This window comes from Apus apus, chromosome 4 (genome assembly GCF_020740795.1).
Source record: "Apus apus isolate bApuApu2 chromosome 4, bApuApu2.pri.cur, whole genome shotgun sequence".
NCBI lineage: Eukaryota > Metazoa > Chordata > Aves > Apodiformes > Apodidae > Apus > Apus apus.
Window position 1 is genome coordinate 78,410,323 of NC_067285.1, and position 26,946 is coordinate 78,437,268.

Sequence of the window (26,946 nt, forward strand, 5' to 3'; positions counted from 1 at the left end):
GAAAATATCTTCATTCAAATTTTGATCAGCACAGTAATCAAAACACCAGAAAATTACCTGCAACCAGTGTATACACTTACCTTTTTGTTCACAAACATTCTCTGCCCTCATGTGGAGAAATGTATTGTACATTGTTTTCAGACATGTTGATCTTGTACAAAGCTTAATTCGCAAGTTATGCATTACCCAAAATTTACATTATTGTAATAATAGTTTCTCTATAAGCAAGAATAACTGGAATCTGTTACATTGTTTTCTTTAACTAATGTCTAGAAACTATAACAAAGACTAGCTTGAAAACAACTGCTACAATTCAGTTATAATGAAAAATGGCACTGTTCTTTCCTATTAGTAACCAATGCTTGTTACACTGAATTTACAGGAAACAGGTACATTCACAGATTACACAGAATATATGTTTCATGTTGTGTTCTATGCAGATTTTGGATAGAATTAATAGTAAAAAATAGTCATGAACATTAGCAAAATAAAAAGTCATAGAAAGAAGAATTAATGCTATTGATGAGATCTGTACAGATGATTGCATTTTCAACTCATCTATCATGCTGGGAGGAGTGGGAAATAATTTTTTTTTCCCATCATGCAAACATTGACATGATTTTTTCTTCAGTTTAAGTGAAATGTTTAATATGAGCCAAACTTTCATTCCTCAAAAATACATCACTTTTTACTAATTCACAATAGCAATTGAAAACATACTGCAATTTTATATAACGCTAAAGCAACAAAAGAAAGACTCAAGGAACTGCTTGAGGAGACTATGATTACCCAAAGCTCAGTAGGCTGAGAAAGCATTGAGGCCAGAACATCTAGATTCAAAAGGAACTGAATGAGCATCATCAACACAAGAATTCTCAGACTTTTTAAGATTCCAATCCCCCTTTTGTCCAAATTTTCCATCCCCCCAATACACACATATATGTATAACCTCATTTATTCTCATCTCCACAGTTCAGGCTTTAGTCTTCACCATCCTCTTAGAGTGTTATTGTTTGTATTGACATGCTCTTTCAAAATTTTTGCAAGCAATGACACTTGTCCTGTCCCAATTCACCTCTATGTTCTGCAGAGACAAATTATAACGTAGTATCTAACATCTCCAAATCAGTGTCCTACCACCAAATTACAGAGTCATTCTTCAGATAAATGACTAATTAGGCATTTTACACAAGTTCTAGCATTTAAAAAAAAAAAAAAGAAACCTCATGCCAAATTTTCAGTACTCTGGGAATATGGGCAATGCTGATTCAGTTTTGTCAGGCTTGGAGATGCAGTGGATCTCTAATATACTGCCTTGACTAGTGAGTAAAATGATAGAAGAGATGCTTAACAATTGTTTCAGAAACACTGAAACAGTTTATTTTAGATACGTGGAAGCAAAGTGGTGTGATATATTATTTTGCAATATGTTGCTTTATATTTAGTGCTCTTCACTGACATACCATACTGGCGAAGATCCAAGCAGAGATTAGCTCCATCCACTATGGTGGCATTTCGGCAAATGGTCCACAGATTGAAGTACATGTAAACAGGCAGAGAAGTAAAAGCTGTAACACCAAGCCAGGCCAACATAAAGATGTATGTCAGCATAATAAACTGCAATAAAAGAGGAAAAAACAAAATCAGGTTAAGTCAGAACAAGTGCATTTCTGACAGATTTTGTCTGTTTCTCTGTTTGTTTAAATTATGGGTTTGGTCTGATGATCAATTCATGATCCGGTGAAAGTGAGTGAAGGATGATGATGTTTCTGAAGAAAAAGCAGTTAAGTTTCCAGAAGTGCAAGCTTACTCCATATTTCTATCTCTCTTGGGCCTATGCAAAGCACTGCATCTGAAGAACTGATCGCTGCGTGCTTTGTGACGCGTTTCTCTCCCCCTCTTCCAGCACCACGACTCCATAGCTAAGAGGCTACATGGTTGTTTTTTTCCACTATCAATCACGATGCAAAAAGTCAGAATTAAATACTATAGGTTTTGCTTGGTTTTGCTTTTAAAATTTGGGTTTAAATAAAAATGAGGCATTCATAGCTACCACAGAATCTCACTGGCAAATCCATTTTGCATTGAATCAACGAGACAATATATTTGTCATTCTATTACTGTATTTAGACATATTTGGTCTCTACATACAAGAGGATTTGTCGTTCAGAACAAACTAGAGTGCTTACTTCTGTTAATAAGAAAGACATTAAATTACATGCTTTGCAACATATGTTCCCGAAAGGTTACAAGTTTTCTTTTTTTTATTATCCATGAGCCTCAAAAGTAGAGCAAACTGTAGAAGGCATTGATCTCTACTTGTCTGCAGGCCCAGTAGTTCTGCTGGCACACCCAGCTTCTGTAAATATGTAAACATGCTACATTACTACTCTGCGGTTTAACCTGAGATGACTAGCAGACATAGTCATCAATAACAAATTCCCTTTTCATTTTATGCAGTGGAAAGGCTATGAAGATGCTACATGGTTAAATGTGGAAGATAAGTCAGCCTCTAAATGTTGAATCCAAATAGACCCAAGATCTGACAGTTTCAGAAATGCTGATTAATCTAAACACATTAGTGAAACAGATAAATTTCAGCACAGTAACATTTTTGTAGCTGCTTATAATGGAAAAAACTCTGACTCTGAGAATAAGAAATGAGTTGGTTTTGAAAGCTGAATAAGCTGGTCCACAATCTGCATAAAATTAAACCTTAAAGAGTAAATAAGGGGAAAATGGAAGACATTTGCTAGTTCTTCTTTAGTCTAAAATCTCTTGCATCAGGTGTTAAGCAAAAAAAGCCCAATATAATACAGATTTTAGTTATGGAAATCAAATAGGGCTCAGACTCAAAAGGGCTGCAAATGGTAATAAAAATTGTTAGAGGGGTGGTTTGTCCATGGGGACCTGAACAGGAAAAGCAATCCAAAGCAACAAAATGTTTGAACTTTAGGTGAGGTAGTATTATTACTTTGATGTTATGGGATGGATATTCTCAAGCGGTATTAAAGAGACTATAATTTGATTTACTTTAACTCATTTCCAAAGAATATTAAATAAAAGCCATTTTAATTCTGAAGAAGTGCATTTACATAGGGATTTAATGTAGTTTAATTAATCCAGTTTAAAATTCAATTCAGATTAATTTTCCTGATTGTCCCTAGGCAGATTAGACTTTCAGCAGCAGTTAGAAAAGCTGCAGAATTTATAGCACTAAAAATAATTATCAAAAAGTTTCAGGAAGGTAAAAGATAGTGAAAAATGTAGTAGACTTCTTATGTTTAATACTTTGGGTATTTGCCTTCTACCTTTTCTTTATTTAGTACTCAATACTTCAGCTTTATCTGCCGGCTTGTAAGTTATAGACCATTTTAATGTTTTCTTTAACATCAAAACACTTGGTGGCCAGTGGAGTCAAACCCAGCTGGCAGCCAGTCACAAGTGGTGTTCCTCAGGGCTCAGTGTTGGGACCATTTCTGTTTAACATCTTTATTGATGGTCTTGATAAGGACATCTGCATCAACGACCTGGATTAGGGTACAGAATGTACCCTCAGCAAGTTTGCTGATGACACCAAGTTGGGAGGAGTGGCTGACACACCAGAAGGCTGTGCTGCCATTCAGAGAGACCTAGACAGGCTGGAGACTTGGGCGGGGAAAAACCTGATGAAGTTCAACAAGGGCAAGTGTAGAGTTTTGCATCTGGGGAAGAAAAACGCCATGTACAAGTACAGGTTGGGGGCTGACCTGCTGGAGAGCAGTGTAGGCGAAAGGGACCTGGGGGTCCTGGTAGACAGGAGGATGACCATGAGCCAGCAGTGTGCCCTTGTGGCTAAGAAGGCCAATGGCATCCTGGGGTGCATTAGCAAGGGTGTGGTTAGTAGGTCAAGGGAGGTTCTCCTCCCCCTCTATTGTGCATTGGTGCGGCTGCATCTGGAGTATTGTGTCCAGTTCTGGGCCCCTCAGTTCAAGAAGGACAGGGAACTGCTTGAAAGAGTCCAGCACAGGGCCACAAAGATGATTAAGGGAGTGGAACATCTTCCTTATGAGGAAAGGCTGAGGGAGCTGGGTCTCTTTAGCTTGGAGAAAAGGAGACTGAGGGGTGACCACATCAATGTTTACAAATATGTAAGGGGTGAGTGTCAGGGAGATGGAGTTAGGCTTTTCTCAGTGATGACAAGGAGTCATGGATACAAATTGGAGCATAGGAGGTTTAAGGTGAATATCAGAAAATTTTTTTTTACTGTGAGAGTGACAGAGCACTGGAACAGGCTGCCCAGAGAGGTTGTGGAGTCTTCTTCACTGGAGACATTCAAAACCCACCTGGATGCATTCCTGTGTGATGTACTCTAGGTGACCCTGCTCTGGCAGGGGGGTTGGACTAGATGATCTTTCGAGGTCCCTTCCAACCCCTAGGATTCTATGATTCTATGATTCTATGATAGAGTGTATTATCGGTAAGTTTGCAGATGACACCACGTTAGGTGGGAGTGTTGATCTGCATGAGGATAGAGAGGCTCCACAGAGAGCCTTGGATAGATCAGATTGTTGGGCTAATGTCAATGGTCTGGGCTTCAACAAGGCCAAGTGCCGGGTCCTGCACTTGGGCCACAACAACCCCAGGCAACGCTACAGGCCTGGGGAAGTGTGGCTGGAAAGCTGTTTGGCAGAAAAGGACCTGGGGGTTCTAATTGACAAGGGGCTGAATATGAGCTAGCAGTGTGCCCAGGTGGCCAAGAAAGCCAAAGCAGCAGAAGCAGAGAGGTGATTGTCCCCCTGTACGCATCACTGGTGAGGCCGCATCTGGAGTATTGTGTCCAGTTTTGGGTACCTCAATTCAAGAAAGATATTGAGGTGCTGGAGCAAGTACAGAGGAGGGCAATGAAGCTGGTGAAGGGCCTAGAGAATAAATCTTATGAAGAACGTTAGAAGGAGCTGGGAATGTTTAGTCTGAGAAAGAGGAGGCTGAGGGGAGACCTCATCAGTCTCTACAACTACCTGAAGGCCATTGTAGAGAGGCTGGTGCTGGTCTCTTTTCACAGGTAATTAGCAACAGAACAAGAGGGAATGGCTTCAAGCTGCAAGAGGGTAGGTTTAGACTGGACATTAGATTTATTTTTTTTTTCACAGAAAGAGTGGTTAAACACTGGAATAGGCTGCCCAGGGAGGTGGTTGAGTCACCATCCCTTGATGTGTTTAAGGGTCGTTTGATTGTGGTGTTGGTGAATATGGTTTGGGGGAGAACTTTGAAGAGTAGGGATGATGGTTGGACTCAGTGATTCTAAGGGTCTTTTCCAACCTCAATAGTTCTATGATTCTATAATTCTATGAAAATAGTTTAAAAGAGAAACAAATCTGTCTAATTTATGTTTAAAGATTTTTAACAATGCATTAATGCAAATAATGGTTGTCTTACTTTCCTACTTCCCAAAACCGTGCTTACCAGAAAACCAGTTAATAAAATAGTGATAGCAAAGCCTATAATAAATATACATCCTTGAATGTTATAGCAGATTTTTCTGTGTGTCAGTTGCTTTATATAATGGAAATGTTATTCAATCTATTGCAGAGAAAACAGTACCAGTAAATGTTGTTCTGTATATACTCTTAGTTATTTTTCATTATTGCTCCTATATTGTTTTTGTTGTTTTTTGGGGTTTTGTGGGTTTTTTCCCCTCTCCATATTACAGTGTTAATGCTAATGAGACAACATCTGGTTCAACCCCAGGCACTCATTTACAAATAATTACTTGGGAAATTATTTGGAAATGTAGTTTCACTTCAGGGCTATGAATTCCCAACTAAAATGCTATGTCTGACCTTAATTTATTATCAAGCTAAAGAGCTGTACTCAATTTTTCTAGAGCAGGAGCAAGAAATAAGACAGAAAGCTCTCTGTGTGTTCTCAGAACAGCCTTTAAATTCTCATTATATTCTGTAAGTATTTAACATGTAAGATGAGCCTCCTAGTTTATATTCTATGAGTTCACCTGAGGCCTTATTTTTGAGTCTCCTTCTAGAATTTCTGAACTAAATAATATTTAATAAATTTAATAGATTCCTCAGTGTAGTACATGCATAATAATATAAAGGAGGACTAAATACACAATAATAGTTATATTAGTGAACTGTAACAACTGTTTTTAAGACTGAGCTCCACACAGATTTGGGAATATTCCTATTATGTGATTACCACCAAATGGAGGAAAAAGATCAGCCTTACTGTGAGCATCACAATTCCTATTTAATATCTTTTTATTTTCTAAGCTGTAGTAGGGATAAAACTTTCAGTAGCCTTGCTTGGTTCAGAAGCTTACTTAAAACTCTGTACTGAGATAATACAAAGCATTGATATAGCAATAGAGAAGAAACAGAGCTTATTAGCCTCTAAAAAAGTATCTGCCTTAGGCACAGAGTAAGAGCAGGAGAAAACTGTTAGACGATGGCTGCTGGGAGCCTCAAGAGCTGCTGCCTCAGAGAGTCTTGCCTGCTTGGTTATAGAAGGAATACTCTTTCAAAAACATGAATGTTTTTGGTTAAGTATTTCAGAAAAAGTGAATCAGATGCTGATTTCATTTTCTTCCTTCACTGAAGAGCCAGTGGCAAATGATATTGTCAAATTAATGTTCCAACACCAAGAAGACAGGGGCTGGAAATAGAGAATTTTTCTTTGTTTCATGTAATATTCTATGTGAACTCCCTGACATGAGCTCTCAACCCAGAGATTTGCAGTTAACCTTGCAGTTTTATATCTCGTTTAGATTTATTAGCCTGTGACACACACACACACAAAGCTTCGTTGTTTACTTTCAGCTTGATGATCTAAGAGGTTCCTTCCAAACTTCTTCACAGGCTCAGCCATTCTCTCTGACAGTTATTCCTAGAAATCAAAACTGCATCTGTAGAGATCACATAGCTCCATCCTGACAAAAGCTTATTATGCTTCATTGTGAAACCATGTCAGTGCATGTCACTGCCCAAACCAGGTCAGTGCTGAACAGCACTGAAGCTGAGCCCAGGATTAGCATGGCCATCTTGAACTGGAATACTGGAAAGTACCTGACCTCTGCAGTATGTTGTGTAGTCCTGGTTCTAGGTGCAGTTTCCCAGTTGCATGCCAGAGCAAGGTCCTGTGTCATGTGAAGGCAACTCAGAATCATCATGAACAGCAGGATCTTTTTAATTTCTTCCTGAGCTGCCCTTTCTAACCTCACATTACAATTCAGTTGTCTATAGATTTTACTTCAATAATAATAAAAACTTATTTAGCTTTAGTACTTTGCCAAGTTTTAAATTCATAAACAACCTTTGACTTTCAGGCCTTCTGCTTTAGTTTTGTTCATTTTTCTTAAGAAAAGTTCCTCTGAGTTAATGCTGTTTCCTTACACTGTTCACATTCTGCATAAACATATTTACATACTGTTTAAATTATTCATTGCACATATCTCAAATGTTGAGCTTGGTCTTGATTAAGTTGTCCTGACAGAGTGCTTACTTCTTTCTGCAGTATAAAATAAGTCGTATTTAAAAGTACTACATATGTAGTACTACCTACCTCAGACTTATTGTTTATTTGCATCCAGTTTTCTGTAATGCAGGGTTCTGCCTACCACCTTGCATCTACAGTCCAGACTCAATAACCTTCTTTAACCAATAAATGTTTATCAAAGATTAGAGTAAATATTAGATATTTTGCTCCTGTTCATAATCTTTATTCTTACACTACAGGTGTTTAGTTCTTTTCACTTTTGGGAAGTTCAGAATTCATCCAATAGAATTTTTTGCACGTTTAAAGATGAATCTCTACATAAATACTTCAACCACTTCCCAATTTTTTTGCAACAGCATCCTAAATGTGTAGTTCCCCACATGCAAATACTAGAGAAAGCAAAAAGAAAAACTGGCTGAGTTCCCCCGGAAAGGATTTCAACATTGCAGAAGCTAAACCATATTTTGCTGCTTAATTAAAAAGTTTATGTTGACTAGTACCATTAACACTATTCTTATTTATTTAGATCTGAATAAACCATAGTATTTTCTTAAGTGGTCAAATAAGAAATTGAAAAAATTATACAGATGTCTTTAAACTCATTGATATATCAATGCTTAATATGCTACAAATCATCCTTTGCCACTCTAGCCAACCTCTCTTGGTACTCATACACCCTCTTTTTACACACAGTATGAAACCTAAATATGTTTAATAAGGACTGTTAAGTAGCTCATAATGAAATGGCCTCCTTTAAGATTCTCATTTCTATGCTAACTGACATCTACATTCATACCTCCTTCCTGAACATTAGTAAAAGATGAAGCAAAAGTATTTCAGCCTATCTCATTTTACATATAATGTTGCTAGAAGACAGAGACTGATGTTCTGATATTACCACATGGTGCAATATAAATCACAGAAAATACACACTTAGAAAGTTGTCTGCTTGATTTAAAATATCACTCTCATTGCTAATAATCACTTGTTGGACATTTGTAACTGCCTCTACAAAACACATTCATGCTATCTCTCTCTCTTTGACATATTACATTCTTAGGCACAGCTCCAAGAGCTTTGTTGAAACATGGATGCATTTCATGCTATGCTATTACTGTCATGCAGTTGATCCTTCTTGGCTTGCATTCAAGTCAACTGCTCCAAAAGAAGAAAAAAAAAAACAAAAAGCCAACTATGGTCCAAATTTCTCTTCATAGCAGGACAGACGTCCCAGGCTTCCCTAACTGCAATTCATCCATATACTAAATACTAGATAATATGACATTCCATAAATTCTTGAAGTCTATTACCAGAAAATTATGAAATCCCTGAAATTTTAAATTTTGAGGCATCCAATATATGGAACTGCTTTGTTTCTTTTTTTTTTAAATATTTTCCCTCTAAAGACATTTTAGATCGATGAAAAACTGATTTTGACAAAATTAAGAGCAAACCTCACTGCTACTTTCTTCTTTTCATCTGCATATACATTTTTTCTAAATTTTCCTTTTAATGTGAATTTTAAGGTTGACGTAAGGTGTATTGCTCTGTAACTAGTTAGATGCCGAGACACTACTTTCTGATTTACTCTGAATTGATTTACTGATAGCACTAGGGGAGGATATTTCCACAGCAACACCAGAAATACACTAAGATTCCCTAACAAATTGATTCATTTTTTGAAACTTTGACTTGTAAACAAATCCATTAAATGGGAATGTGTTCAGTTCAATGAAAATGGCTTTGCATTGATGCAAAACTAGGTTTTCATTGAAGATTTTATAATTGACCTTTTTAGTATTTCTTTCTAAATCAAATATACTATTAAAAAAACCATCTGAATCTTCTTTAGTATATTGATGGTTTTGTAGCACTGTGCTGCTTAAAGTTGTTAGCATTAGATATATCAGATATCCTTCAGGCAAGACAATATTTTTTGTAGTTCAACAGGCTTTTGAAGTCCTACAGAGAGCACTGGATTTTATCTGCTATTTAACAGGAGCAGACTTTCCTATTTAATTTTAGTCTTCCAGACAGGAATTCCTTTATCTCAAAATCTATATGCTTATGTTTGCTCATTCTACACGTTTTCTCCTTTTGTTTTTCTTTTCAGTGGTGTTCCTAACAACTTTATACACTATCAGAGAATATAGCTAAGCTATTGGTTTTGCATTTAAATGTGATTACAGATAATCTCGTTTTAAAACTGCTAATAAAAAAATAAACAACAAACACCCCCCATATTTACAAGTTTCCTTCATTTTTCTTGGGCAAGGAATAGCAAAACACATTTACGATGGCAACTATGAATGTATAAGACACAAATAAAAAGATGCATTTGATATAAAGAACGAAAAGTTGTACGTGGTTTTCAGGAACTTGGGGTATAATATCTTAAAGTGGAAGAACTCAAAATCAAGGAGGCTAGAAACCACTGGGAATGGATAAAGAACACATCATTGGCCATAAAATTATGAGTTTATGATAATACCACTGGCATTCACAGGTTTTAATAATTTTTAAAATAGTAACATGTCTTTATGCAGTGAAAAAGAATGAGGCAGCTAGGTGAGAACAAGGTTCAGGGAAAATTGTGGACATCTGATGAATCATTCAAGTTAAAACTGAGAAGAATTATCTGAACCTGGGGGAAATAAAGCAATAATCTTGAACAATTTGTGATGGTTCTGAATTGAAAGGTAAAGCCAATGGAGAAAGTGTAATGGCTTCCACAGTCAAGCACACATTGGAAATGCATGACAGCACATTTTCAGAAAACAGTTTCATTAAAAAAACCTACTTATTGGCTGAGTTTACATGCCAAGGAAAAAATAGTTCCTTGATGTGAAAGACACACAGCACAATCTGAAGCAAAAAACCCCCTTTGTCCCATTTATTACCAACAATAAAAATTCTGTCAGTGAGCAGCAAGACCAAGAGAAGCTGAGAAGCTGCTGGCAAGATATTTTACAATGTCTGGGACACTCCTATGTTAAAGAAAGCAATGAACACCACAGTAAACAAAAGAGCTGTGTATAAAACACACTATAAGTTACATGAGAAGAGGAATGATCAGATGAAAGAATGACTTGAAATGTGTGATATCCCTAAGTGAGAAAATCTGGAAGTATAATATAAAGAAAAATAAATGAACATGTCCAGATTACAGAAATAATACAGACGAAAAATATAGTCAGCATCTAGAAATACATAACAAAATAATTTCTGAGCTCACTGCAAAACATTTCTGAAAGTGTAACAAATAGAGGGGGAAAAAAATCACTTGCATACCTCTTTCTTTTTAAGAAACTGTATGTATATTAAGAAGGTAGTTGGGAGAGTAATGGAATAAAAATGAGATTCCCTTAACCAATCAGCTGAGATGTGAGGTATTGCTAGGGCTTGTCCTTCCTATTTAAAAAAAATAAAATTACGAAATAAAATTACAAGGAAACCAGTCCTTATGTAGTTGATGGAAGTGCTTTAATATTAAAGACCTAACTGAAAAGATTTGAGGGTTATTCTCTTTGCAGAAAATAGGACAGTCACTTGCAGAAAAATTCATCTCATCTGAGAAAGTCCCTCTAATCCTCTCTATTCTCTATCCACTGAAGAGCATAGGACCATCTCTCGACAACCTTAGCAACATTCCTATTTAGGCTGGATACATCTATGTCACAATATACTCATGCTCTCTGAAGTTAACTTCTCCATCAGCTTCTGGGTCTTCTATCACAGTAATTCATTATTTTAGTTTTTCACTATGCAGTCTGAAAGGTCAGACCACCATATAAATTTCTTCGTACCCATTTCCCATGTCAGTGGCTGAAATACTGATTGCATTCACTACTTAACATGTACAGGGACAAGAGTTTTGTTAGATGCCTTCCTTTTTTAAGATTGGCTTAAAGAATTCTAGGCTCGTTAGTACATCTGCCATCATGGAAGGAAGGTTCTTTACTGCTCAGAAATTAGGAAGCAGTGGTATGAGCCATTCTGAATTCCTCAGGCGCAGCAGTACTCAATCAGAAACAAGGCCTTTCTGTCTGCCAGCTCAGCATTTTGACACCAGAATATCCAGATATGGTATCTGATTCTCAAACATGAAAGTACAATTTCTAGCATTCAGGAATTATGCATCTGTTCTCAGTGGAAAAGCCAGCTGAGCCTGCACTGAACTCTATTCCTTCTTTTACACAAAGAATCAAATGTCAATGTGATGCAGTTTCACTGCCTCTATAACTGATCTTGTTAGGTCAACATGAAGTGAAAAGTTCACAACCCTCACAGAAGGCTTTTTCAAAATATTTGTAAAGCTTCCATGGTTTTTCTTGCAAAATAAAATCTGGAAAAACTTTTGAAAGATCAAGACTTTGTTTAAGCATAAGTCAAATAGTATATAGGTACTCAGGTAGTCAAAATAATTTTCAAAGACAGTAAAATTACTTTCACTGGTTAAAATAAAAGGTTCCTTAAAACTAAATATACAGAAGATTATTGGTCAGTGCAACTTAGATTATAAAATGTATTTCAGTACATGGGCCTTAACATGTGTCTTTTAAAATGTAAGGTACAAAGAAATAGAAATACAACTGCCAAGCTGAAATTTTATCTAATGTTTCCTGATGAAATAAGAAGAAATAAGAACTGTTTTCCCATTTCATAGCATAAAATTTGCATAAGAGTAAAACTTCTCAAAAAAAATCAACTTTTTTGTGTTTCTCTCTTCATTTTTTTTATTGACCCTGTAATCAGACATTCGATGACAAGGTATAAATTAGGCTTTCCATGATCAGGCTTGCTGAATATAAATAGGAAGGGTATTAAATCCCAAATATGCGAAGTGTCACAGTTGGCTTCAGGCTTGTCTCTTATTCTTCAGTAATAATACTGCAGAACAATTATATATAACTGTCAATTTAATCCTCCAAAAGCATGTACAGGCATTGAAAAATGAAGACTAAAAACATAGCTATCCATCCTCAAATGTGACTGGCATTGTTATACTACTTTTGTTTTACTTTTCACAGTAAATTAATTCTGCCAATGAGACTCTCCACAGGCCCTCTCTCGGATCTGAGAGGATACATTCCACAGCAGCACTGACATGAGTTGGATGCTAAGCCTCTAATTGCTCATATAGGCTAATAAATCAACTATACAATTGCTGGAAGAGTTAGGTTGAGGTACTTCTTTTTCCATTACTTCAGGTGAAAAAAATTCCCTCTGGCCATGTAGAGCCAGAAAGTGAGCAAATTGCAGTGAAGGAGGGAGGTCAGGAAGGGGACATGAAAAGTTTCTGAAGATATTAGCTTTCCTAAGAGAGCTCTTAAGAGCTCTCTTATAAAAAAAAAAAATTAAAAGTTATAGGAAAAGATGTTACATCTCAGATTTCCAATGAGAAATACACCTTGCCCATAGAAAGTTAAAATAATGTTTTCCTCATTGAAATTGTTTGTTCCTTTTTCCCCCTCCATTTTCCTGTTAGGCTTAGTCACTTAATATATAATATATATAATAAATAATACTAAATAATAATAAATAATAGTAAATTTGATCATGCAAAATCTAAATGAGATTGGTGATGATGGTGAAATCATATTCATAACTGGTATTTTTTTATGTGGAAACATTTTTGTAATTTTAATTATTTAAAACAACAAATATCCTTTGTGTGTAGCTCTGTTAGTATTACGGTACTGCTAAAATAATCCACTTAGTCACTGACAGCTTAGCTTCTAATATTTACAAAATTACTATATCAAAATTGCAAAATTGCAAAATGTAGTATCTGCCAATCCTCTTCAAAAGCATTATCCCATTTTGGCAACTGTACATAACAAAATTTATCGCAGCAAATTTGCACAGCAATAGAACAATCTGGGCTTCACACACAAGGGTGCTGATTAGGCTCAATTTACCTTTCCAGTCTATTTTTGTTCTGTCTTCATACCACTGCATGATTTAAGAAACTGAATAAATTATAAACACATCACTGCTGGCCTGAAAAATTATCCATTTCCAAATGTTTTTTTAAATGTAAACTGCTATATGATCCTTAAGAATTTTAACTATGATGAAATCAAAATAAACCTAGTGACAAAGGATATCAATTTTTAATTGATAAAAATGGTGTATATACTTTCTTACTGTCAGACCTCTAAAGCACAGAAGCAAAAGCCAGAATAGTAACTCAAAATAGCTCCAGAGATTTCTATAGCAACCTCATCAATATATCAGAATAAGACAAGCAAACAAACTACAGACTTTTTCTTTTCCAGAGACAATAAAAAACTTTCACTAACTTCAATAATAATAAAAACAATGTATTTAACTGGAAATAAATGGTCTTATTTTGTGTTTATAAATAGTATACAACCTTAACCTTGGCTTCACATGGTGTATCAACACAAGGTTTCTTGAAGTAAAATGCAAACATCAAAAATTACTAATGAGGAAAATAAAATGCTGAACAAATTAATTTAATGAATCAATAATAGCAGTGATATTAACCATAGAATAGATGCTTAACTGTTCATTTTTTCTAGACATCTACTACAGAATTAAAGTTTATACTGCAAGGACATCAGAATTGTGAGAGGATACAGCATTGTTTTGCTGTAATACTAAGGACAGCTATTTCTAAGGGCTGTGAATTTAAAATAATGCTCTGAAAAATCTGTTGCTCTATATAGAATCTGAACTAGCTCAGTAGGTTTTCAGTCAATGTAGATTTGAGATTTCTTTCCAGGAGATGAAAGCAGTCTTAGTGTAAGCAATTATTTGTCTTTATTTAAAATGTTCCCAGTCTTTTTTTATATATTTATTTAAATGCTTTAAAACAATTTTTAGTTAGTGCCAATGACATCATACAATGACATTAGGCAGGAACAAAAGAAACAATAAAACAGCATGGAAGCCCCATCCCTGGAAGTATTCAAGTGCAAGTTGAACAACCTCATCTAGTGAGAGGTGTCCTTGCCAGTGAAGGGGGGTTGGACCTAGATGATCATCCCTTTCAACCCAAACCATTGTATGATATGTTATGATGATACACCTATGCAGAGATGGCATACATGCCATGTTCCCCAGCTTCCGATCTGTAGGTTATCTGTGTTCAGTTTAACCTCAAATACCAGGATATCCAAAATAGTACTTTTGATACTCTTTAGTGTGACTGGAAGGTATTCTCTTTTGCCTGTATTTGTTCCTGCCCTGTATTCCAGTTTAATAACTACTGACATTTGTAGGAGGGAAACCCTCCTCTGCCTATTGTTTTATTGTAAATATGGTATACCATTAAGTTCATGTTAACTGCCAGAGGTACCTGACTCTGTATAATAATTAATTTTTCATTAGAAAATGTGATTTGTTGATACCAACAGTGCTTGCAGAAATATCCAACAGCTATTAATTGTCCAAACCTCTTACTTTAGACATAGAAGTTAAATACCAAAAGAGTTAGTTACTTACCTAATATTGAACAGTGATCATAAAATAATCCCAGTTCAAATAGTCAGCAATTTTAATGTGAAAAACCTCTATTTCAATTCAAGTACAAATCAGAATTTTTTAATCTAGATTCTTCAGAGTCATAAGTGAATGTGTCTCCAAACCAGAGATAATGTAGAAGTAAAGAATGTGCTTTTTGCCATTTAAAAACAAAACCAAACCTGATGACAGGTCTCACCTTGTCCCAAAGAACTGACAAGATTTCTAAAATAACAACAAAAATATTAGCAAAAAAATATATATTTCTTGCCCAGTACAGCTGAAAGCATTACACACTTTTAGTCCTTTCCCAAAAAGTTAATGTTGCTGAGAGAATAATCTGTCCCATTCCACCATTATTTGGAACTAAATTAATTGTTCCTAAGTAGCAACAACTGATCTAGAGAACATTTTAACACTCTTTTCTCCTTTGCTATTATTTTTCACCACTAAACTGAAGTATCAGCAAATATTAAAAATAAATAAATAAATAAGCAAATGAATCACAAGGCACTACAAATATGCAAAACATCGAAATACTCATAAGTATAAAAGCTTTCATAACCACTTACCCAGGCACTGACACATCTGCCGCAAGTGGTGATTTTGAAATCCCCATAGAGATCCTTGATGGCACCAGTTGTAAAGAATCCCTCCACCATCAGCAAAATGCCATATACAAAGAATGCAGCTGCTACACCATATATCACATACTTGAAGATGTCAATCCTGTATAGGAACAGCAAAAATTATTTATCTACATAAATATTTAAAGCTCACTCTGAAATTTCAGGGTGAGACAATCAGACCCACTAAGCTTCGAAGTTTCTACATTGGAGTAATGATTGGAGTGCTGAGGACAGGAGTAAATTTTTAAATAAAATGACATTGACATAAGAAACACTGCACCATTTAATTTAATAAAATGTAAAAATAGATCTGTGTAGGTAAGACAGCACGATTTCTTAGATAATTTAATTTTACTTTTATTTGTCCTCTAAAAAATGTGGCAAAGAAAAAAGAAAAGGAAACAAGAATCAGACACATCTCCTGATTAACACATTGTATCCAGCACTTAGGTTATAGAAAAGATACTTTACCACCAGCTTCAAAAAAATCCTTTCTACATGTACAAGTAGTTCTCAGGCTGCACTGTCAGATTGTGCTATATTCTAATTATTATTTTTCCACTTATTCTCCAGTGGACAAAGTATCTGACACATAATAACAAAGTCATCCCTAACTTCAAACCTGAAACATGGAAACAATAAGGTCAGTAAATAATAAGTTCAGGTGTTCTTCTATAATAGGGCTTTTAAAACACCATTTCAGAGTGTCAAAGCTTAGGAAATGGAAGGATGGCCTACAGTGCAACATGTGGAGCCCTCAAAGGTTCAATTTACTATAAAGAAATTTACCTGGCTTGGTGTATGGTTGCCCTGCCCAGCACTGTATAGAAGTTCAGAAGTAGCTCAAGAAGACTCTGCCCTCTAAATGTTCTCTCATGACCAGGGTTTGTGAAAAGATGTTTGAAAGCACCTATCTGCTCCACATGTTTTGTCTAATCTTGGAAACCTTCCTAATGACCCTTGCCTTGGATCAGCAGATTTCAATGCTTCCTGCTTGGACTTCTCTAAAAGACTAGCCACACTAAGCTTCCAGTTTATCAATATAATATGGCAAGAGTTGTGCAAGTCTTTAGAAAATGGTAATATGCAGGTTTAAGATGTTAATAAGTTCCAGTCACATGGTCCAGGTCAAGGGAGTAACATCTCATAACAAAACAGGACAAAAAAATAAGCCAGAGACCCATTGCGATCTTCATTAAAATTTTGACTAGCACTAAACAACTACCCAAAATGGATGTTCCTCAAGACATAAAAATTAACACCTTTATTTTTATGAAAATATATATTTAATAACAACATTTCTAATTACACTTTTCAACATCACCCAAAACACAACTCACATACATTTTGCATACACTATACAATAACAAAGTTCCAAACCCAATTAAAATATCTTTGAGCTTGTATGCTTTTTGAGAGATTCAATGTCAGATTCAAGCTAACAGCTGGTATTTCACATGTATGACTGTGTCTACAGCTTCTCTCTATCTTAAGCTTGCATTAGTCTCAAAAATGCAGCTCATTACCTGATTGCAGGTGGAAGAAGTATTATAAATGAACGCCTGTGGCACCTACTCTGTGTTTTAGAAGGTGATAACTCAAGTGTTCTGAGAATGAAACAGGATTTTTCCTAGCATTCTAATCATAAAGCCCTCCAAGTTTTTTTTGACATCACTTTTTCTTTCATACTCAAGTGAAAACTAGGGTAAGTTGATATCTGTTTGGAATAGATATGTGAAACAAAGGTAACGCTATAGGCAGTATTAGCTGATGCAAAGACAAAATTTATTTTAATACCTATAATCAGTGATTACCTTGTAAAAATCCCATTTCACTAATTTTATAGTAATTCAGCTAGTGTAACACTGTTTCAACAGGTAAATATTTTGAGCCTATCTTATTATTGGTGAAAATATACTTACAAGAAACAAACCAACAGCAATTTTGTGACCATTCCATAAGATCTCTCTCCAATTCCTCCTTTATAAACCTTATAAAATTGTGACCTCCACCAGTGTCTGAAGTGTGGGATTTCTGCCAGCAGCAGCTCCTCACAGCCCTCAGTGTGCTCAGTGCTGTAGAAATTACAAGCTAACATTGCCCTAAAGAGACCAAGGCTTTTGGAAAGTCCAGAGACTATCTCAGCCCTTACAACAGCCCTTTAAACCATCTGTGCTGAGCCTCCCACTGAGCTGCTTGTATCAAAAAGCATACTAAAAGATCTCTGCTTTTTCCTCAGCCTTATGTGTAACTAAAGAAATAACTTTCACTTAAGCCTTCTACAAGGAAAAAATATATATAGCTATGCACTAGCCAAATATAGAAATCTATTTCAGTGTCATATATTCTTTAGAGAGAGAAGTAGTGAAATCTCTACTAAACAGACTAAATGAGATAAAGCAGCCAGACGTACTCCAAGGAGAAAAGATCTTGTAAAATGCAGAGTAAAAAAGTAAACAAAAAATGTGCAACAATCCTTCAGCTACCTCTTTAAAATTGAGATAGAATTGTATTGCAATGTAACTACATTTATTGTGTACAGTATTTAAAAAGAAGTTATTACAACAGTAACATTATATGTATGTGTATATATATATGCATATATATATAGTCTTGAAGACAGCATTGGTGTTAAATTATTCTGCAGCATCCAATAGATTTCATATAAACTTTGATTTTCCAATGAAATTATAGTAGGTAATAGAGGCCTCGTAAAATGGAGATTGACTTCTTTAAAATAAAATTTCATTCTTTGTTGATGAGGTCGGGGAGATTAATTGACATCTGTGTTTCAGCAAAGTCTCAAATGCTGCCAACAGAGCAACCAGGGAGGTAGAAGGGAATAGTAGAAGAGTCAGTGAACAGAAGCCAATGGGTGAGGTGGGTAAGGACAAAGAGTTATTATTTAAATGGAAATTAATTGTGAAAAACATCTTGAAATTAGTGAAAACCTTTTTTAATAGAATAATCTAAAACATATTTTGCATACTGTCTTAAGATTTTAGAGGCTCCATCAGTTCCAGATCTATTATTTTTTTCACAACAGCATGTTCAGAAATGTTAAAAATACAAACATTACTGTTTTCAGTTTGTGATTTAAATCAAGCTGATCTTTCAGTTTTTAGTTCTTTTTCTGCTGGGTCATTGATTATGTCATATTAAGTGGACTTCCTAAGTAATAGATCTGAATCTCGATTCAATCCAACAAGAAGAATATTAAAACAGCCCTAGAGAAAACATTTTTTTCCTCTGACAGAAGTTACTGATGGAAGCCATCAACACTAACATCTTAAAAACAGTTTGTATCTGAATACAGAGTAGATTGTCCCAGCAGAGACAAATCAGAGGTGCGTGAAAACATTCTCTGTGAGTCAGATCACTGTTCCAGATTTCCTACTGTGTATATTCATGGTGCTTTGGCAAATTCAAGGGTTAAAAATAAAATAAGTCAGCAAGCAATAAGATTAATTGTTGAGTGATCATGGTTGTATGTACCAGGCTTTTGTGAAAAGTGTGCTATAATAAAATTAGCTGTTATTTTGTTGTTGAGACCCCTACAATCAAGTGAGTTCATAATGATCGCATCCTGCTTAAAAAGTATTTCAAAATTCATAATTAGCTTCTGTTAACTGTGTCTAGAATCAATAATGTTTGGGGCTTGAGGAACTAGTTCCTTCACTGGAGTAAATCAGTACTACTCCACCATAATACATTGATTTACTACCCAAACAGATAAGTCAAGAACTGTTAACATTGACCCATTAAATATTACAATGCCCTATAAGGAATTGCAAATTTTAGGAACCCTGAAGAATTTACACCATTCAGCCTAATCATCATACACTTTCTACCCTCGGTATTGAGGGCTGGTATTCAGCTAATGCACACCAATACATATTTTTCTATCAAAATTACTTTATATTTCTTTGGAATAATTTATATACTATCCAGGGATATTTTATTTAATTTGTTTAGTATAAGAATGTATTGCAGACAAAAACCCCTCCACATCAGTTTGCCCTGTGACATGTGATTTTCATACTGTCCAGAAAATCTTTTTGTTCAAATAAAGTAAGTATGCACTTCAGCCTGAACAAGAGATAAAAGCTTAACTTTTCAGAGGTTTTCATTGGCCAAGCCCACCAGAGTACTAGATACTACTGACGAACTAGTTTTCCAGTATTTACAACTCTGCATCACATTTCTCTTCCTGAATTTATAACATCACTTTTCCAAATAGAGATAAAAACACAGGTGCTGAGTAGCACATAATTGTGAGCAAACTGTATCTGTACTCCATGAACACTAGCAGATTCAGGCAAGTTTGCTGATGACACTCATCTGGGTGGTGTGGTCACCAGAGGGATGGGATGCCACCCAGAGGGACCTGGACAAACTGGAGAAGTGGGTCCTGGTGAACCACATGAAGTTCAATAAGGCCAAGTGTAGGGTCCTGCACCTGGGCCAGGGCAACCAGAGATATGAATACAGGTTGCAGGAAGAGAGCAGTCCTGTGGAAAAAGACCTTGGGGTGCTAGTGGATCAAAAGCTGGACATGAGCCACCAATGTGCAATTGCAGCTCAGAAGGCCAAGCACATCCTGGGCTGCATCAAAAGAAGCATGGCCAGAACATTGAGAAAGGTGATTCTGTCCCTCTGCCCTGGTGAGACCTCACCTGAAGTACTGCATTCACCTTTGGAGCCCCCAACACAAGAAGGATATAGACCTGTTGGAGTGTGTCCAGAGGAGGGCAATGAAAATTATCAGAGGGCTGGAGCACCTCTCATATGAAGACAGGCTGAGGGAGTTGGGGTTGTTTAGCCTGAAGAAGAGGAGACTCTGGGGGGACCTTACAGAGACCTCCAGTACCTGAAAGGAGCCTATAAGAAGGTCTGGGGAAGACCTGTTCACAAGGGCATGTGGTAATGGTTCCAAGCTAGAGAGAGGTAGATTTAGGTTGGACATTAGGAAAAAGTTCTTTACTATGAGGGTGATGGATCACTGGAACAGGTTGCCCAGAGAGGTGGTGGGGGAACCATTCCTGGAGACATTCAAGGTCAGGCTTGATAGGGCTCTGAGCAATCTGTTTTAGTGTGAGATGTCCCTGCTTATTGTAGGGGGGCTGGACTAGATGAGCTTTAGAGGTCCTTCTAACCCAAAACATTCTATGATTCTATGATAATTATACTTATTCCCAAGCTAAGAAAACACAGTAAAGAAAATAAAATCCCAAAGCTATCAAAGAACTAAAAAGTTAGTTAGATAATCATAGTACAAATTCTTATTAAAAATGTGCTTTTTTATATAGCTGTCATAGACCATTTAGAAAGATGAGAAATGCATGCATTCACTACAATCAGGGTAGGTCAGTTTTGCTGTTTTTAGGGGCTTGGGATTTTTAAAAATTAATCTATCTTTTCAAACACAAGGAACTTTGAAGACTCGATGTTCACATCTAGGCAGCACAATGTTACTTTATAAACCAGCAATGCTGGCCTTCATGCCGATCCTCATGTCCTCTGAGGGACTGATCCTAAGAGGCTGTTAAGAGAATGAGATAGCAGTCTGCCCTCTCAGTCTATCTCAAGCTTGTGGAAACAGTTTTGCAAGTGTTTTTTTTCTGAAGACAGACAAGGTACAAGAGGATGTTTGTAAGCAAGAAGGTTTGTTTAGGGTATGCAGAAGCCATGACCCAGGAAATTTTTAAAAGAGGTGCTCAGGCTCTCCTGCAAAGCAGCTGGGAACAACTTATTGGTGTAAGTCCAAAGAAGATAGTTGATACCATGAAGCATAGAGGAATTGTTAGCAAAGACCAATTTCAGAAGGCAAATATTCAGCAGAGAGAAAGGAGGATTTATTAATAATCATGTATCACCTACAAAGTAAGACCAAAAAAGTCCAGGTAACAACATAAATGACGCAAAGGAAACTGAAATATCCTTGTTAAGGAAAAGAGAAAATGAAACTAGGAAGAAGATGATAACTTAGATCCCTGAGGGGTTTTTCTGAGATTAGGCTAATACAGAATCTAAAGAAACAAAATTCAAGTACGGATTGTTCCATTAAAGTTTGTATGGAAATGATAAAAGGAGAAAGGATTAAAAGTGGACAAAGGATAAGAGCAGTGAAGACATAAAAGTATTTTTTATTTAAGTAGATATAAAACAAAATAAAACCTCTGATTCTGTATTTCTGGGAGAAATTTTGTATATCATTATATTAATTTGCTTAAAAATAAAGCCAGACTGTTAGGATTATATGAAGAAGAGGCAATCATACTATAATATGCAAATTACACTCACATTCTGCAAGGGCCACATTTTGTGATTCTCCTCTGAACAGCAGCTGATGTGACACAAAATCCCATTGATTTAACATGACAATAGTATAAAAGTTTTAACATTGATTGATTGATGTGTGGTGTACAAGTCTCTACAGGTATGCAGAATACAACCCTAAATCATCATCCTCTGAAAGTCTGATAGTTTCTTCCTTCCCAGGAATGGGACACTTAAGGTGAGATTTCATGAAGCAGCTCTAAAAGCAGTAGAGAACTCACAAGCTAATGCAAGAAGAACACTAGTAGTGAAACCCACATTTCCTCTCTATGAATCTTATACCTTTCACATAAGAATCTAAGTGACCCTGAAATGTTTGAGTCCAAAACACAACGTTCTGACTATGACATATGGATGAGGCTGCTTCTCAAAAGATTTTTCTGACAATCTAGGTCTACTAGTCTGCTCACCTCTATCAAGACTATTTTCTTAGAAGCACTTCTAAAGATGTTAATTACAGAAGAAATCTGGACCCCTCTTTGCCTGAAGAAGGCAAAAAAAAATGATTGCAGTTAGTGCACAGTAACATTCATTAGAGGACCACATATTTGCATTTTACATCTTACTTAAATAGGTTCTTATTGGTTTTGCTTTTAAGATAATATAGAACACTAGGCTACATAATACAGCTGAGTGAGTAGAAAATGTGACTTTTCAGTATTGTACAATCTTGCAAAGGTCATATTCTCAGGTGCTAACATCTTTTGTCATATTACATGCATTTACTGAACAATACCAGATCTAAAATGCTGTTTTCTAACTAATCTTTATTATGTTATATCTGTCCTGTGTTACTTTTTATGTGTGACTTAACCATTCCAGTGAAATAAAGACTCATCTCCTCAAGTAAACTACATTTTTGTTAAAATGAAAATGTATCCTTCAATAATTTTGCACTTTCTCTGGTGGTTCCTGTCAAAATGTAATACTGAAGCAAGACACATGGGCCAAAATCAGACCTTCCTTACAGAGATAATTTCATTCTACATGTGGTCAGAATCCAAGCACAAGAATTCAAAGGGGAGTCTCATTAGCTTGGAAGTCTTTTTATCACTGAGCTCAGTGAACATACTTTTAACTTTACAGCAATAGAAATTATGGCTAGCTATAGCCCCATTAGTGGTTTGGTTCAGGAATAGATTTTTTTTTTTTCTTTTTCTTCTTTTTTTATTTTGAGTCCCTGTAGCTGTTCCCCTTTACTGAAATTTTGTTTGTATCACATTTTGCAGAGTTCACACAGATTCCTTTGCAATAAAGGTACATGGGAACTATGCTTCAGGAGTGCTACTACTATGCTTCAGCCACTAATGGATGTTCAATCCATCGTATCAGGCAAAACTGAGTCCCAAATAAGTCTCTGAAATAAATACTGTGTGAACAACAAGTTATTGTCACCAAGTATTTAGGTCTACTGATCAGTTTCTCTTGTGTTATTGTTGCTTTCTAATGTATATGTAACCATATGATTCCTGTACTTAATTCTGGACTGTATCTTCAGAGCTTACACCCCAAAAAGACCAAGAGAGTACATTCTCTGTAGATGTCAAAAGAGGTTTTAAACAAGGCATTTTTCAGCCCATTGTTGTCCATTTTTCACAGCTGAGGACAATTATCAGCTTATACAGCATACAATTGAAATAATTTGCTGTCACAGAAGAAACTACACTTTACATGTATCAATGCAATAATATTCAGGGATTTTAAGGATAATTGTGAAGCATGGCATTTGCAAAATACTTTGTAATACAGTATTTTTTCTGATATTTATAACTTTTTTTCAGAAAACTGAAGAGGTATCAAATTGACCTATGCAACAATAAAATCTATTATCTAGAACCTTTTAATCCAAATGTTACAGATATGAAGCTAAAAAATTTAGATCATACTCCCTAGAAAAACTAATCATTTGATTGATAAAAAAAATTGTGAAGACAATCCTTACCAAAGGCCGTATACGACTCTGAGAAAGCAGTACACATCTCAGAGAAATGACCGTACAAAACTTGACTTCAACCACAGGCAGTCACCCTACTAATGTGGTGTATATAAATGAATGCTAAGCTTTTGCAACAGAACACAGATGTATAGAGAAAACCAGATTGTATACTATTTGTATACTATACTTAGTATACTATTGTATACTAAGTAGCTGACCATAACAGAACCATCACATGGTCTAACGCAAATATTCATAAATGTCATATTTCATATCAGCTAGCCTTTACTAGAGGTCTCATTGTAATACCCTTTACAGGATTACATTAATATTAGTGTAATAATATTTGTTATAACTACAATATTTTTAGTGGTACCAATATTTAACTTGTGAAAGCTGTAAAGCCAACAAAAAGAACAGCAGAAGATCAGAATAACATCTATTTATCTATCTCTCAAAACACTGTTTTCAAACACTAAGAGTGGATATAAAATCTTACATGTGACATTTTTTTTCCTCATAAGAAAATAGGTGCACATACATTAATATATTAAAAATTAATATCCCTTTAATAGACTATACACTGACAAACAGAAAGGTTATCAATAAGCATTAAACCTGGAGACCACAGCATCTGGAACATAGGCTTACACATTTCAAAAGGAAGGAAATCTTTAGCTGTTAGAAGGTGGCTCCAGTAGAGTGTGACACTTCAAAAGAGAAGATGGTGACAACAGATTTACAAACTGTAACTTCATTTTGTTTATTATTTGGTTTCACACCTTTAAAAGGAAGTGAATTTACAGTGACCTGAATTAGCTCTGACTGTAGTAGGAAAATGTAAATGTTTCTATCAGGATGATTTCTGCATTTTCGACTCCAAGAGAATGATTCCCTTGTTTTGTGGCCTATATATCAGAAGCATGTGACAGATGGCACTTACTGGCCTTGCATACTAAAGAGGAAGAATTGTGAAAAGATGCTGTTAGGAAATACACCAAACATACCTTGTGCTACTGATTTCCTACAGAAAAGATTTTCTGGAATTTGTTCCAAACAGTGGAAAAATATAGAAATCGGTCTCATACAATACGTTTGATAATCACAAGGAATTAAAATAACCACTCAACATCTACTGAAGGAATCCACATCCCAAACAACAGCTTATGAATTCTGTACATTAAATCCCCAAACAAACATATCTTTACTCGGGAACAAAAAAAAAGGCAGTTACTGTTAAATTAATGATGATGTTGATAGTGAAGAAGTCTGGGACTATGAGGAATGAAGTTTCACAAAAGTGATTTGGAAAGCAATATAATTAGCAATTGGTCCCAATGAAAAGGTCGCTCACTGATAATTCCAAATGTCTTTTATGACCATCCAATTTATTAATGGTTCAAGGATTTAGAAATGATTGTGTAAAGAGAGGAGTCTATCTCATTCAGCTTTGTGATCTTTGAAGATACGCTATCTCCATAAGGAATACCTGTCTGTACAGTATGTGTAGGCATAAATTTGAATACATTTGATTTATTTTAGTTGTCAAGAGTTTAGAGTACCTGTTTTACCCATGTTACCCTGAAGATATTCAAGTCAGGCTGCAATCCAGAACTTTGAGAAAAAAATCTTAAAATAAATAAATTGTTAAAACACTCGATCTATCCCACCCTGCATCTCTTCAGGATGTCTCCAATACCTTACAATTATTAACCATGATAATTCTATATTTTAACTTGGAAAGAAAATAATACATTTGAGAAAATTTCTTTAACTGCCTGGCATTTAAGTACTTTTAAAACCAGCTGCAAAACTTGCTCTTAATTTTAAAAGTTATAAATATTTACTGCTTATATGTATTTCCAAAGTAGATATGAAGTGCAGCTGGTATATACAACTTCAACTCTGGTAAGAGGCAGGGGAGTTGGAATCAGGAACCATGTCCCTTCTGCAGGGTCAGCACTCAGACCGCCTCTTCTATCCTATGGGAATAGAATGTTTATCGTTACTGCTGAGAGAGCAAGGGTACTTGGCTCTGCTTGTTGAATTTGCTGCTTCAGGCACTAAAGGAGCAGGAGAGCAGTATCTACCACCCTTCTGTAGGGAGGAGCAGACTAACAGATGGCAAAACTGGCCAAACAAATTATTCCATCCCATACACGTACCTCTCTATAAATTCAGGGATTATGGAAGTCAAGTCCCATTTTCCTTTTTCTTCTGTCCACGGCCAGTGTTCAGGGAGGACTCTGTCTATCCACCTTCTTTGATCCCTAAGGTTGTGCATCCTGACCCTTATACCTCTCCCCTCAGCTCCTGTTTGCTCTGTTGCTCTCTCTGGCAGCTCCAGGACATTTTAAAACTGCTCACAGCTCAGGAGATGCTGTGGGAGTTGCTGGGGGTCAGGGGAGGTGACAACGGTTTTGCACATTCCTGAACATACTTGTATATATTTGTACATATATTCTTTTATCATTAGTATTTAATTAAAACTGTCTAGTTTAGTTTTCAATCTGGATGTCTCTCTCCTTAATCTCTCCTTTCCCTGTGTGGGTGGGAGGGTGAGGGGACAGAGAGTATTGTTGTCATTGGTTTAATTGCTGATCCTGAGTTAAACCATGACACTGAAACACTTCACAGCACTAGAAGCATTCAGAGTCAAAGTGTGTTAAATTACCCTTAAAAAGTAGAATTTAGTAGGGTACACTGATAGATTTATTATCCTCTAAAAATTCTTATTATTTCTAATCAGAACAATAAATAAGTCTTATTTCCATTTCAATACGTATACTCCCTGTAAGACATAACTTTAGAGACAGAACAAAACAAACTGAAATTTCAATTCCAGTAGGTCTACCAAGGAAAGAATTTGGTTTATCATACCTTCAAGCAAAAAGTAAAACAAACAAATTGAAAAGCTAGTAGCTAAGCCAAACAATAAGATGCCATGAAAAAAAAACAACAAACACAAAAAACCACAAAAACCAACCAAACAAAAAAACCCACCAAACAAACAAACAAACCACACAAAAGATTAAAAAAAAAAACAAACAAAAAACTCAC

The 26,946-nt window shown here is 35.8% G+C and overlaps 1 protein-coding gene across 1 annotated transcript in view; it reads right to left on the reverse strand.

Annotated features, from left to right (window-relative positions):
* Positions 1–26,946, reverse strand: part of GPM6A (glycoprotein M6A) — a 117,975-nt gene that overhangs the window by 10,725 nt on the left and 80,304 nt on the right. The window contains exons 3-4 of the mRNA XM_051618990.1: positions 15,555–15,711; positions 1,464–1,617 (exon numbers count right to left, since the gene is read on the reverse strand). Coding sequence (XP_051474950.1) covers positions 1,464–1,617; positions 15,555–15,711 — 311 coding nt within the window. The remainder of the gene's footprint in view (positions 1–1,463; positions 1,618–15,554; positions 15,712–26,946) is intronic.